Source organism: Somniosus microcephalus, chromosome 1, assembly GCF_052327205.1.
Source record: "Somniosus microcephalus isolate GS21.2 chromosome 1, FLI_Smic_1.0, whole genome shotgun sequence".
Lineage (NCBI taxonomy): Eukaryota > Metazoa > Chordata > Chondrichthyes > Squaliformes > Somniosidae > Somniosus > Somniosus microcephalus.
The window spans coordinates 408,547,135-408,562,575 of NC_140987.1; the positions used below are offsets into that span (position 1 = coordinate 408,547,135).

The window sequence follows — 15,441 nt, forward strand, 5'->3', positions numbered from 1 at the left end:
CTAGGGGTGAGGGCATTGAAAGTAAAAGTGGTTGATCAAACCTCAGTAGTGGTAACCTTGGCAAATGGAGGGCTAAAGGCTAGGTGGTTGGCAGTCTGAAAGTGCTGTCATAAACAACTCGTGCAGAGTTTTTTTTTCCCCATCGGCAGATGCTAAGAGAATTGTGATTGAAGGAGGCTGGGGGGATGTTGGTATTGAAGGATACAAGAAGTGTTTGAGATGGCCTCATCGATGATCAAGACTGGGAGTATTAAGGCCACGGGACAAAACAAAGGAGTGGACATGAATATGGGCATTATAGTTTACATGGAGGAAGAGATTTAGAAGACAGGAGGAGGCCAAAAAAAAATCAAGTTTACACTGCACACTTCTCTCCTTGCATTCATAACTACCTCCAAACACCCCAACACTCCATCTTAGCAATTCACCCTCCACCACCCATCTACATCCTGCATATTCAACTTTCCTGGAGAAATGCCATATGAGATCAATGAATCTACTAAACATTGGATTTTAGATTACAGGAAACTCTCGCTTAAACGGCACCTCAATCACCGGCAATGTTGCCGAGTCCAAGTCTCCCGCGGTGGCCGAGTTAGTCAGTGGGGGTAGTTCTCCAAACTGCCACTACTCAGCTTCTTGGCGCTGTCTGAAGTTGGAACACCTCAATACCCCTGTAACAGGAGTCTGACTCTCCCGTGCTGCCGGTAGTCTCTTCTGATCCGCCATTTTACAGGGGTACTGTGTGTCTCCCACGCTGCTGGTAGTCATTGCATTGCATTACCCTCAACTGGCAGTACTGTACTTAATTAAGCATCTTCCACCATCCATTTAACACAACATTCTGTAGGTGAGTACCCAATTACTGTATACTGCACATTTCTTGATTTAAAAAAAAAAAATTCTTTGTTAAAAATAGCCTTGGTAGATAACCCCCTCCGTCATCCGGAATTTTTGATCAACCGGCAACACGCCGGTCCCGTCAGTGCCGGATACCAAAGAGTTTCCTGTATTTTGCATCTGTAACAGTTAATTAATATTAGATGCTTCTGACTTGGAGTTGCAACAAATGGGCACTTTACCGTTTTCAAACAACTGTTAAACTGAGTGAACTGAACTTATGTTTATTTAACAGTTAGCTTTTGTTGCCTTAAAGGAGCACAGCTCCACTGTAGCAGAATAATACATTGTGAATTAAATGATATAAAAGTCCTGTTCCTATAAATTGCTGCATAATCTGATTAACCATGAGAAACCCCACCAGAGATGATCAGTAAATGGGGAAATGTTGCATACTGATATGGTTTACCATTTTGCAGGTACCTTTTTCTTTAAGTAAACTGCTTGATTATTTCTGCAAACAGACCATGCCTTTAATGAAATGCAACCTGTATTTGTTTCTCCTTGCTGCAGTACTAGTTAGTGTAGCCCAAGTCTCTCAATTAATTTCAATTAAGGTAAATTGCCTGCTGGAGAGTGAATAGTATGGTCACTATATTTGCTGTCTGTCCAAAAGCAGAAAACATTCACTATACTTGACCACTTAGTACAGGCTAAACTACTGACCAGATTCATATTTATAATAATTATTCACAGAAGCAAACATAAACAAAATGGCATACAGCACAGTTAATTTATAGTACATGCACTGCATTGACACTTTGAGTCAGTTGCACTCTCGCCTGGAAACTTTTGAAATGACAATCTCTGATAATACGTGAGCAGCTGCTTACTAATTTTCCTCATCCCCAACACATGAAACAGTACAATGAGCATTTGTACATTGCATTCCTTTTAATGAAAAAAATCCCCCCAAAATTGTCTGCATCTTAATAAACAATAGAATAATGGCTTGTAACGGTTGTATTTCAGTCCATGAAAATTACAAATTAGTTTGCCGAATGTTGAATTTTTTAACACATTAATCACTCTGCCTTCCACCAAACAAAGCCTTTATCGTGGCTCGATCAGATTTCTGTACCTAGGATAAAAAAACAGTTTGAGTAGCAATTTCAGCTTTCAATAAAGCATGTGGAATCCATATGTGTCTCGCACTTCCTCAGCATGCAATGTATTAAATTGGTGAAAACAGTCGAGATACAGAGGGTACTGAAACTGTTGAGCCATTGTTTGGAATATATTACATTATCCAAGAGGTAATGAAATTTGAAACTTGGAAAGATAATTTGGAGGTTTGTACACGTGGGCTTTGCCTTAACTTTGTGCCTCCATTATTTTCTTACTAAGGTTTTGGTCAACCAGGTGAAATGCTGATGCCTACTCTCCTTGCCAAAAATCAGACGACACCCCCAGTGAGCCAGCAGAATAGCAAGCTACTAGCAACTGACTTGGATTCATCGCTCGCCAACCTTGTGGGCAGTACGTATTTAAGAACAAGCTAGTCTATTGCTATTTGAGGAGAGCCATGAATGGCTAAAGAAGTGATTTGTGGGTAACTTTTTTTCAAAGCTAATATCCCAATGATTTCTGCTGTGGTTGGGCTGTTGCGCCTGGTCCCATACTGGAGTAATTATTTGAAAACCATATAGTTTAGAAACCTACTTCCATTAATGATCAAAAACCTTACAAGCCTCACAAAACTTTCTTTCCTTAACAATTATATTGGAGTTTAGCTAGAAATCTTGACTAAATTGTGTCCTGTAATGTACCATCTCAGTCAGAAATCCAGTTTTCTGCACTGCGTGTTGTTCCTTATGCTGATGGTTATTAATTGATGTTGCCATTTTATGTTTTCTTAGACCGAAATTAAGGGTAGCCTTAAACACGGAGCTTGACAATAATTGGGTACCTGAGAGGGAAGGGACTGTAATGATCATTGAGAGAGACATTGGAGGTGTAGGGGGACTGCATGGGTTGGAGAAACCTCGTCAATACCATTGTCTATTTTCCAATGGATTGATCACCCAACATTAAACACTACCACATAGGGAAATTGTAGTACAGTGCTCGGGTGAATTCAAAACCCTGGCATTTGACTCATTGGACCAGGACTTGGGGAGGGGGGGGGGGAGATTTAAAAATGAGTAGTGGTATGCACTCACTTGAATGAGCTGATTTATTTTTGTACACTTGCTTAAAGGGTGCATTTTCAACAATTGCTTCTACTTGCATTAGGCCATAATTTTCTGTAGCAGGACATCTAATGCCGTCTACCATTAGTTAGACTTGCCCTTGCACGTTTAGGTTTTTAATTTTATGTGTGGCAAGTTGCCGAAAGTGCGAGCTGATAATGTTGCAGCGAAGGAAACAGGGTTTCCGGGATCTGAGTGAACAAGGCAAGCAACTGTGTATCTCCTTAATTTCACAACCCTTCAATTTGATTAACGGCATAAGGACTGAGAAGTGAAGTGTAAATTAGAGTAGGTGAATTCAATGTCAAATCAGGTACAGAAAGAGAAATAATGACGAAGAGAGAGGGGGAAAAAAAGACACAAAGGAAAAGTAAAAAGATTACATTTTATATTTTTAAAATCTCCTAACAATTAAAACCTGAAAGAATGAGACTCCACGCTTGTAATAGTTAATTTTCAGTGCCAAAGAGGTTGATTGGCAGTAATTAATACTTATCCCGTTGTTAAGAGTACTTGGACTTGAAATGACTTGATTTAACTTAACTTTCTGTGGCGGGTTTAATTCATATCTACAGCGCAACTACATGCCATTCAATGCATTTCAGTGGTGAGGCAGACAGTGAGGTGCCAATTTCACGAAGCTAATGGCAGAGTGGCGCAACTCAGACAGCAACTTTTGGATATCACTGTTTAACCGCGCACCGGCCTCTTGCTTGAAGTTGCTGTACCATTTGCGCATAAATAACAGTGAGCGCCATTAGCCTCACCATTATTTTGGCAGAAAAATCTGGGCCAATGTCTTTGACATAGTTCCCAGGGTGCTTTATGATGAAGGGTTGGGGGAGAGAGACTGGCAAAACATGAAGCACTGAGGAATTGGGGAAAGTGACTGAAGGTACAGCTGAAGAGATGAGTGTAAGTGTACTCCTTGCTGACCCCTGCTTGCAAGTACTGTAGTTTGTTTTCAAATTGTGGATTGGACAAGAGCCTCTGGAAGCAAATATTATAAATTCAGAACACATGTTTTCATACGGCAACTTGTTTGAGGGCAAGAGTTAGCCAACAAAATTCAATGTGAAAAAGAAAGAACTTGCATTTATATAGTGCCTTTAATGTCCTCGGGAGGTCCCAAAATACTTTACAGTCAAGGAATTAATTCTGAAGCGTAGTCACTTGTTATGGAGACAAAAATGGCAGCCAATTTTCTCACAGCAAGATCCCACAAACAGCAGTGAGATGACCTGTTTTGGTGGTGGTGGTTGAGGAATAAATGTTGACCAGAGCACCAAAGAACAACTGAGGAGTTCTCCTGAATAGTGCTATGGGATCTTTTGCGCCCACCTGAACAGGTAGACTGGGGCCTAACTTCTCATTCGACATTCTCTTGCAATGCAGCACTCCCTCAGTACTACAGTGAAGCCAACATTCCCACTAAGATGCAGCAGTCTGGAGGTCCCGCGCAGGCTGCTCTCCAGCTTTTCAATGGAACTAACCGTGCATGCGCGAAAATTTGAATGGGCCGCCCGCGCAGCTAGTTAAAGGGCCCACGCAGGGGGGGGGGGGGGGGAGAAAAATAAGTGAACATTGACTGAAGTGTTAATTTAGATAATACTAGCTGGGGGGCCCGGCGTTGCCAGGGCTTTTTTGGGCCGCGCGGTTTACGGCTGGGCGCTGCCGCTCCCGTGCTCTGTGTCACTCTTTCTCGCCCTGCCCCGCGCTCTCGCCCTGCCCCTCTTGGTACCCGGGGAAAGGCTTTGAAAATTGAGCCCGGCCGCGGTGGCCATGTGGGGCCTAGCGCTGAAGGCCCGGCCGGGGGCTCGGGCCGAGACGGACCCCAGCTGAGCTCCCGGTGCGTGCGGCCGCCGCACCGCGGGTGGCGCAGTTTACGGCCGGCCGCTGACGCTCCCCCACCCGCTCTGTGTCTCGGGCCGAGCGGTTGTGAGGCCCGGCCCGAGTGACTCCAACTCACCTCCCGCTCCCGGAGCCGCAATGTGGGGGTTTGTTTGGCTGGTGCTGTCGCTGTGGGGATGAAAAAAATGGCGGCGAAGTTTCGTGAGGCTGCAGGATTAGGCCCGCCCGTGACGCACCGATTGGTCACTGAACTGTAGGATTGGTCAACCATCATGTCACTCAACACTAATGAGCGGTAGGATTGGTCAACTGCTAATGAGCGGATTTTGTCCTTTTTTTTTAACGTTTTTTGTATAGTGTCCGAACAATTTTTGTCTGACCAAAAAGTAATTATGCCTATTAGACTCCCCTAATGATGCGCTTTCTTTTGATATAACATGCGTGTAGGTATGCTCTATAACTTTTGAGTGTATGACAGACAGACAGACACACTCTTATTTTTAGATAGATAGATAGATATATATATAGATTTTCAAGTCTTGAAATGGGACTTGAACACATGACCATCTGACGTGAGATGAAAATGCTACCACTGAGTCAGGGTGATGCGTGATCTGCTGCAATCTGTTGCTATGGCATAATTGCTTGAAATATTGAAGCTGCTTCGACATGTATGCTGATGATACCAACTCTACCTCACCACCACCTCTCTCGACCCCTCCACTGTCTCTAAATTGCCAGACTGTTTGTCCGATGAGTAGAAATTTCCTCCAACTAAATATTGGGAAAACCAGAGCCATTGTCTTCGTGTCCCACCACAAACTTCATTCCCTAGCCACCGACTCCATCCCGCTCCATGGCACAGACCGTTCACAACCTTGCTGTCATATTTGACCCCGAGATGAGTTTTCGCCCACCTATCCGGGCCATCACCAAGACCGCCTATTTCCAGCTCCGTAACATCGCCTGACTCCGCCCCGCATCAGCTCATCTGCTGCTGAAACCCTCATCTATGCCTTTGTTACCTCTAGACTTGACTAATCCAATGCACTCCTGGCTGGCCTCCCACGTTCTACCCTACATAAACTAGGTCATCCAAATCGCGGCTGCCTGTGGCCTAACTCTCACCAAGTCCCGTTCGCCCATCACCCCTGTGCTCACTGACCTACATTGGTTCCTGGTTAAGCAACATCTTGATTCTAAAATACTCATCCTTGGAAATGGGGTTAAAGTAGATAGCTCCAGATCACCACCTCTCTCGGCCCCTCCACTGTCTCTAAATTGTCAGACTGCTTGTCCGCATCTAGTACTGGATGAGCAGAAATTTTGCCAACTAAATATTGGGAAGACCGAAGCCGTTGTCTTCAGTCCTCGCCACAAACTCCGTTCCCTACTTGAGGTCATCCAAAACTCTGCTGCCCGTGTCCTAAATTGCACCAAGTCCTGTTCACCCATCACCCCTGTGCTTGCTGACCTATATTGGCTCCCAGTTAAGCAACGTCTCGATTCTAAAATACTCATCCTTGTTTTCAAATCCCTCCATTGTCTCGCCCCTCCCTATTCTGTAATCTCCTCCAGCCGTACAACCCTCCGATATCTGCGCTCCTCCAATTCTGCCTCTTGAGCATCCCTGATTATAATCGTTCAACCATTGGTGGCCGTGCTTTCAGCTGCCATGGCCCGAAGCTCTGGAATTCCCTCCCTAAACCTCCCTCTCTCTGCCTCTCTTTCCTCCTTTAAGACGCTCCTTAAAACCTATCTCTTTGACCAAGCTTTTGTCATCTGCCCTAATAGCTCCTTCTGTGGCTCGGTGTCAAATTTTGTTAACACTCCTGTGAAGCGCCTTGGGACGTTTTACTACGTTAAAGGTGCTATATAAATACAAGTTGTTGTTGCTTTCTTTGTATTTTTTTGAAATTGAATTAAAACTGCCTAGTCTATCTGCAGATTTCTACTGCCTCTATTCTATGGTGCTGATTGATTGCACAATTGACCATTGAAGCTCCAGTGACTTCTTTTTCTTTTCACAGATTTGAGTTTTGGAGGAACCCCAGTGAAAAAGTAAGGACCTCAATATTTAACAATGCTACTGGTTCAGGAAACAGAATTTAACAGGAGAAAGAGAGAGAAAGAGAGAGAAAGAGAGAGAAAGAGAGAGAAAGAGAGAGAAAGAGAGAAAAGGGGAGAACAGGAGGAGCAGGGTTGGTCTTATTCCAAAGGCTCCAATCTTCACCTGTCGGGCTAATCTCAAATTTATATTCTGATTGGTTCAGTTTTTATTGTGGGAAAACAACAATCAGGTACTGTGCGGGGGAGAAAAAATTCAGTTTCCTTTCACAAATTCCTTGCTTACAGCAAAAAAAAGTTTTTAAGAAAGCGTAAATTGGAACTTGCCTGCATAACATCTTCCAGCATATTGCTGACTCCACCAATACTTGACTCTCCCTAGCACCGTTTGCTCTCTCACCCTCTGTGAACCACTACCTTTCCTACCACTAAATATCTCCTGCTTTTCAGTGGATCACTGTCCTTGCCTGGTACAAAGTATGCAGCTACCCCTTCAAATTCATAGAATTTTGGATGTCAAATTTATTTTCCTTTTGTGGAAACATAGCTTTTCAAGCCTCATCTCATGTTAAGGAGCCATTTTGATTTTGGTTACAAATACATCAGGGAACAGCTGCATAGAAAATGGGCAGTTAGCATCTTGGGGCAGCATGACTGCTGATGTGAAAGTTTTTTGGGTCAGTGGGTGTCTGACATGCATGGAACCCCTTTGCAATGTTTGAGTTTCTAAATTTAAGCTACTGAGAAATCTGCACCTATTTCCAAAGTTTCTGTTTGCAGTAATGAGGTGCACACTCTCCCATTAGAGACAGGTCCCACTTACCTAAGGAGGACAGGAGCAGGTTGATAAAGCCAATGCTTACAGATCCCCAAATGTGCACTAGAGTACTGATGGAATTTAACTGGCTAAAATTATATAGCTTACCAGAGCCACTAATCCCCTAAGCTTCCTGCCATTTGTCCAGCTTGGACCACCTTACCCATTAAGGATATATATAGTGTGCAGAATCTCAGTTTTCAGTAGCAGGTTTACCCCTCCTGGTTCTAATAGTGAGCGAGGCTGGCTGGCTGGCTGACTGATCAACCTTGCCCTGGAGTACTGCAAATCTGCCTGATTCAGGTATCCAATTGCTAAATCTGTTGTGTAGGGTTGAATTGTTTCTAAATTTCTATTGCCAGGTGTCATTTTGTAGCCATCTCAATTCCAAGGAGACCCCATCTTCCCTCGTCTCCCCTCACTGCCAGCACCCATCCCCCCAAACCAAGGAGAGGATGGTTACTAGTTGTTTATTAGACAACTGACCAGCATGAGTTTGAGCCCTCGCTAGTTTGACATCAGGTGCTAGGAGCTCTTGCATGGCGAGGCACACAGCTCACCGTAAAACATGAATACATTGCCATGCATCCTCATGACTATAGCATGGAGAGGAACTCTGTCTCACAGTAGACACACCTCTTTGCCGAAGAGCCTCACGTAGACCTGAATTAAGCAGTTGATGAGTTAGCATGATACACAGCTTGGATATCTACATCACACCATAATGCTTTGAATACTGGTTTCACTAGTTGGAGTTGCAGAGCTTCCGCAGCAGCAGCTGTTCACTTGTTCTCATAACCGGCCTCCAGGCAATGCATTCCAGCAGGTATCATTCCTAGTTCTGTTTCCTTATCAAATATACAATTGCCACCTGTAGTAAGCTTGGTAGAAGAATGTACACACAGCACTTTGCATTACAGCAGCCACCTTGATCTAGAACGCCAAGTCCAGTGCTATTTACCAGGCTTACTTGTCGCTAACTGCTTAATCCAAATAATCATTTGAGGGGCTTTGGCAAAGATGGTGTACCTGCTGCAACTTCCTCCAAAGTGCTCTAGTAACAGGTAGTGTATACCAGAGCCTGCTCTCCCTGCAACAGGTTCCCCTTTTTGCCACAAATCCACCTCACTACTTCGTCCTTTTGCACATTTGCTGGAGAAGGCCTTTCAGTTCTGTGGTAAACCACTTTTATCGTTCACTATCGTTACACTATGGTTATCACTGTTATATCGTTACACTATGGTTATCACTGTTTACACTGTTGTATCACTACACGAGGTCGCCTCTTGTCACGCTGTTATACCTGGGCTGACCACTGCTGACTCCGCCCATGGCTCCACCTACTTGCCCAGGTATAAAGGTGGTCGACTGGCTGGTATTCCTCCTTGTTGGATCCGATCACCCACGAGGGTGGGCTCTGTTATTTAGCCAATAAAAACCTATAGTTACTTTCTTTAACTCGTCGCTTTTCATTGGATGAATTGATAGGTATATCAAGTTCCTTAACTAGAAAGTGCCTACGCCCCAGGAAATGGTGCAACATGAACTGCAGCAAATGACAACTGCAATGAAAGTTCCATTCTAGGACCACAGACTGCAGCAGGGACATCAAGTGATGTCACATACTGATTGAGGTGAAAACCACCTCTCGTTTCTTTTCCTACAAAAAGCTGAACTTTCTACTTTATTATGTACTAGAATGGATCAGCAGTGGACCCAGAGTGGGGAAAGGAAATTGACAGGAGGATCAAACTGGCAGCCAAAGACCACTACATCAACCTCCTGGAGTGCAGCGCCAATGAACGTCCCACCAATGGTATGTTTATAAATTCATAAATGTGGGTTCTGTAAACTCAGGTATTGATGACAGCTTAATTTACTTTGAATCAAGCAAGTACGTGATTCCTGCTACAATCTATAACTAGTGTCTCGTGTCACCAGCAATCTCTACTTGCATCACTCTTCTCAAAGCAATAATGCCCCACCAAAAGTGCGCAAAATTTGAATCCTACATAACCATAAATACATCCACTAAGAGCGAAATACTTTGTGCAGGGCTGATTTAATCTTGAGGCTGGCCCTTATGACTCGCTTCTGATTAAAGTCCCCCATTCAACCCCTGCCAAGTACCCTATACTAAACGGGGGGGCGGGGAGTTACACCTGTCGTGTGTAACGTTGCTACTTAATTTTTGAATTTCCCCCCCCCCCCCCCCCCCCCCCTTGACAGCAGAACATTACATAAGAAATAGGAACAGGAGTAGGCCATTTGGCCATTCAAGAAGATCATGGCTGATCTTCTACCTCAATTCCACCTTCACGCACTATCCCCATATCCCTTGGTACCAAATAGTATCCAAAAATCTATCAATCTCTGTCTTGAATATACTCAATGACTGAGCATCCACAGCCCTCTGATGTAGAGAAAACAAAGATTCACAACTCTTTGCCTGACAAAATTTCCCCTCATCTCAGTCCCAAATGGCCGACCCCTTATTCTGAGACTGTGATCCCTAGTTGTAGACTCCCCAACCAGGGAATCATCCTCCCAGCATCTACCCTCTCATTCTTCTAAACTCCAGGGAATATAGGCCTCGTCTACTCAATCTCTCCTCATAGGACAATCCCCCCCATCCCAGAAACCTGTCTAGTCAACCTTCGTTGCACTCCCTCTAAGGCAAGTATATCCTTCCTTGGATAAGGAAACCAAAACTGTGCACAATACTCCAGGTGTGGTCTCACCAAGGCCCTATATAATTGCAGTAAGACTTCTTTATTCTTATACTCCAATCCTTTTGTAATAAAGGCTAACATACCATTTGCTTTCCTAATTGCTTGCTGTACCTGTATGTTACCTTTCAGTGATTCGTGTACAAGGACACCCAGGTCCCTCTGAACACCAACATTTCCCAATCTCCATTTTAAAAATACTTTGCTTTTCTATTTTTCCTACCAAAGTGGATAGCTTCACATTTCTCCACATTATATTTCGCTTGCCATGTTCTTGCCCACGCGCTTAGCATGTCTATATCCCCTTGAAGCCTCTGCATCCTCCTCACAACATACATTCCCACCTAGCTTTGTATCCTCAGCAAACTTGGATATATTACACTCGGTCCCCTCATCTAAATCATTGATATAGATTGTGAATAGCTGAGGCCCAAGCACTGATCCTTGCGGTACCCTACTAGTTATAGCCTGCCAACCCGAAAATGTCCAGCTTATTCCTACTCTCTGTTTTCTGTCCGTTAACCAATCATCCGTTCATGCCAGTATATTACCCCCAATCCCATGAGCCCTAATTTTGTTTAATAGCCTCTTATGTGGCACCTTTCTAAATATAACTACATCCACTGGTTTCCCCTTATCTACCTTGCTAGTTACAACCTCAAAAAACTCAACAGATTTATCAAACATGATTTCCCTTTCATAAATCTGTGTTGACTCTGCCCAATCCTATTATTATTTTCTAAGTGCCCTGTTGCCAGGTGCTTAATAATTAATTCTAGCATTTTTCCCTACTACTGATGTCGGGCTAACTGGTCTATAGTTTCTACTAATACTGATTTCTTTAAGTTCCTCATTCTCACTTGTCCCTTGGTTCCCCACTATTTCTGGGATTTATTTTTTTTAACATCTTCTGTGCTAGTTTAGTCTCCTATTCTATTTTCCCTTTATCAATTTCTTGGTCATCCTTTGCTGAATTCTAAAATCCTCCCACTTTGCGGGCTTACTTCTTTTTGGCAATATAAGCCTCTTCCTTTAATCTAATACTGTCTTTAACTTCTCTTGTTAACCAAAGTTGGACCAATTTTCCCCCATGGGGGTTTTTATTCCTTAAGGCAATGTATATTTGTTGCAAGTTATGAATTGTTTCTTTAAATGTTTGCCATTGCTTATATACTGTCATATCTTTTAATCTAGTTTTCCATTCTACCTTGGCCTTTCATATCTATGTAGTTTGCTTTGTTCAGATTTAAGACCCTAGTTTCGGACTTAACTAAATCACTCTCAAACTGAATATAAAATTCTATCATTACTATGATCACTCTTCCCCAGAGGCTCCTTTACTACAAGGTTATTAATTAACCCTATCTCATTGCACAATATTAGATCTAAAATAGTCTATTCCCTAGTTGGTTCCTCGACATACTGATTTAGAAAATTACCTTGAATGCATTCCATGAACTCGCCCTCTGCACTATTACTGCAAATTTGGTTTGCCCAGTCTATATGAAAATTAAAGTCCCCCATGATTATTGCATTACCCTTGTTACATGCACCTCTAGTTTCCTGATTTATACTGTGCACGACGCTACAACTAATGATAGGGGGCCTATGAACTACTCCCACCAGTGTTTTCTGCCCCTTGTTGTTTCTTAGGTCTACCCAAAGTGATTCTATGTCTTGATTTTCCAGCTAAGATCCTTTCTCTCTACTGTTTTTAATCCCATTCTTTATTATCAGGGCTACCCAGCCTGCCCCCACCCCACAGTTTCCATTTTACCTATCTCTTCTAAAAGTCAAGTATCTGGAATACAGGAAACTTTGTGCTATCCGGCACCGACGGGACCGAGCTGTTGCCGTCCCATCAAAACTGCCGGACAAACCAGCGCTGATGTTGAAACATACGGAGATTTTGAGCTCCGTATCTGGCAACAAACCCTGTTGCTTAGCAACAGCTTCTAAACAGTTGGCCGTACCTTGCAAGCGTCTCTGTAGCTTAGCAACAGCTTCAGCGAGGCCTTGCAGAGCCTGACTGGTGGGGAAAAAAACCAACGAAACGGCTCCTGATTTTAGCCGGTGGCTCGAGCATTCCGGACAGTTAACCTCCGGATAAACCAAAGTTTCCTGTATTTGGTTCTTAACCTTGGTCAGTCTGCAACCACGTCTCTGTAATGGCTATTAGATCAAAACAATTTATTTCTATCTGTGCTTTTAATTCATCTATTTTGTTACGAATACTTTGTGCATTCAGATATAGTGCCTTTAGCTTTAACTTTTTTCTGTTTTTCCTGATGCCACTCATCCCGTTACCTTTGTTAAGCTCTCTGTCCCTTCCTGACCCACTCTGCTTATTTTTACCCAAATCGCTACTCTGCTCTGCAGCCTTGACATTTCTCTTGCTGCCTTTGAATTTACCCTTTCCTGAATTTTCCCCGACCCCTCTTCATTAGTTTAAAGCTCTATCTACCGCCCTAGTTATTCGATTCACCAGGACACTAGTCCCAGCCCAGTTTAAGTGGAGCCCATCCCAACAGAACAGCTCCCTCTTTCCCCAGTATTGGTGCCAGTGCCTCATGAAATGAAACCCCTGCCTCCTACACCACTCTGAGCCATGCATTTAACTTTCTAATCTGTTTGTCCCTATGCCAATTTGCACGTGGCACAGGTAACAATCCAGAGATTATGGATTGCCATTTCCAGGTTATGTAAATTAACCACAGTTATACTTCTATAATCCTTTGATTCAGTCTACCCATGTGCCATTAGGGGTGTGAGAGAGAGAAGTGCTTTGAGCGGGAATTGCAGATTAATTTGCACAAAAAAATCTTTGGATTGAGTTTTATCTTTTTTCAATTCCATAAATTCAGTTCGTGATTGTACCCCTTATGAATCATCATCATGTTTTTAAATATTACGCTTAATGAATGTCATCTCCCAAAATTGTGAATCAGAATGTCAAATGCTGCTTTTATTGCATAGCATCATTGATGTATTACATCATGATTATATATTATGGTCAAATGTTTCTTTATACTGGATTGAACTAAAAATGATTACATTGCAAACCTTTTCATGAAGTTCCAAATATTGTGGTGGGTTATCTTTCATGCTATCTGCTTTGTAGTAGTAGATTGGGGTATCGGTGCACTGCATCATCAAGTGGTCTTTTACCCATATAACGAGCCTTAATGTTATTGAATGCTATCTCCTTAGGCTTTATTTTTGACCTAATCTCCTTAATTATCCAGGCAACACCTTTACTCTTGCATTTTTTTTTAGCCTGTGCCCTGCCCATCTTGTACTTTAATATTTCCCACTGCTTGTCTGCTACTTTATCAATCAATTTTTTTCATCCCATTAATCTGGACTAGGACTCCTTTCATTCCTTTAAAATTTGTTCTTTTTCAATTGGAAAATCTGTTACTTTGAACCACAAACTGAACTATCACTGGTCCCTAAGTGTTTTACCTTGTCACATCTTGTTACTCAGAATCTGTGTATTTCTTAATTGGCCTTGTAATGTACTGATTTAGAATTCTGAATGCATCCAGCAATCCTTACCCATTTTGACCACTATTGTTATTTATTCCAGGCTACCTTTAGATAGTTAGCTCCCTCATTATTACAACCCTATCATTCCTGCAAACATTTTGAATTGTTTACAGATCTCTTCCACCATTATTCACTATTTGCCAATTTGTATTGGATGCCGAATATTGTTACAGAACCCTTATTGCTCAATCCCACCAATCCAATCCAGAGGGACTTTAGCTAATCAGTATCTTTTGATATTTCTTTTTAATGCTGCGATTGAGTTCTTAGTAATGAAATTCATCCTCCCTTTTTGCATTCTCTGTGTCCTGGAAATTTTTATAGTTACATATGTTCAGCTTCCAGTCTGGCCCTTGGCGAATGGTTTGTGTATTTGCATGTAGATACTTAAACTCCATTCAGTTTGTTACTCCTTGATACTTTTCTCCCTTCTATTTTTCCCCATTCTCCTCTTTCCCCCCCCCCCCCTCCCCCCAATTTACTCTTAAGTAAGTTTCTCTGTCCCACCTTTCTGAATTTACTTGTTTCAACTCACACCCACAACTTTGTTTGGTGCCAGGACAGTGGCACCAATTAGTTCAGGTGGAGACCAGCCCTCCTGTTCCAAAACTAGATCTAATACCCAACAAACTTGAAACCCTCTATGCTATGTCATTCATTCCTGCTACACCACATTCATTTGGCTAATCTTTGTCTGGATTAGGGTGTAGAGCAAGTTGTATTCAAGAATACTTGCCTTTAAATCTTGTTTTTTATTTTTCTCCCTAGCTGTTTATATTTCCTGTGTACAGCCTCTTCCTTGATCATTTGTTCCCATGCCAACTACAACCATTTGTTGATCATATAGCCTCTTGAAAATCTGTCCCCTCGCTCCTTGATCTTCACCCTTTCATCAGGAAAGCAATATACCCTACTGGACTCAGTTTTGGCTAGAGAGATACAATATCTGTCAGTTCCCTTATCATTGAGTATCCCACTATTTCTTGTTCTCACTGTCCTCCATACAAAATATGGTTTGTAGATCAACCTTCTCCTCCATTCCTTCAGAAATAACTTCCAACAGCTGACCCTCAACTGACTCCACGCATTCCAAGTCAGAAAAGAAGTTGGTTCATTTCAGTGCTGTGGGATCCCATCCTGACTGTTTACCTTCTAGCTCATTTTCTTCCTCCTGTCACCTTTTACCAGGAATTAACTTCCTTACTTTCCTTTGTAAACTTCTGGTGTATCCATCTGGTCTTAAAAAGTTCTCCTTGGCTTCCATAAAATGCAATGTCTCGAGCAGCTCTCACGTTTAGCAATCTGCTGCTTGAGCATAGTGACTCAAAGTGCAGGT

General features: G+C 42.7%; 1 protein-coding gene across 1 annotated transcript in view; it reads left to right on the forward strand.

Moving 5' to 3' along the window:
* The window catches only part of LOC147125171 (phosphatidylinositol-binding clathrin assembly protein-like), a 140,143-nt gene extending 133,135 nt beyond the window's left edge, over window positions 1–7,008 (forward strand). The window contains exons 16-17 of the mRNA XM_085992702.1: window positions 2,248–2,379; window positions 6,974–7,008. Of these exons, the coding sequence (XP_085848828.1) occupies window positions 2,248–2,379; window positions 6,974–7,008 (167 nt within the window). The remainder of the gene's footprint in view (window positions 1–2,247; window positions 2,380–6,973) is intronic.
* The last annotated feature ends 8,433 nt before the right edge of the window (window positions 7,009–15,441 follow it).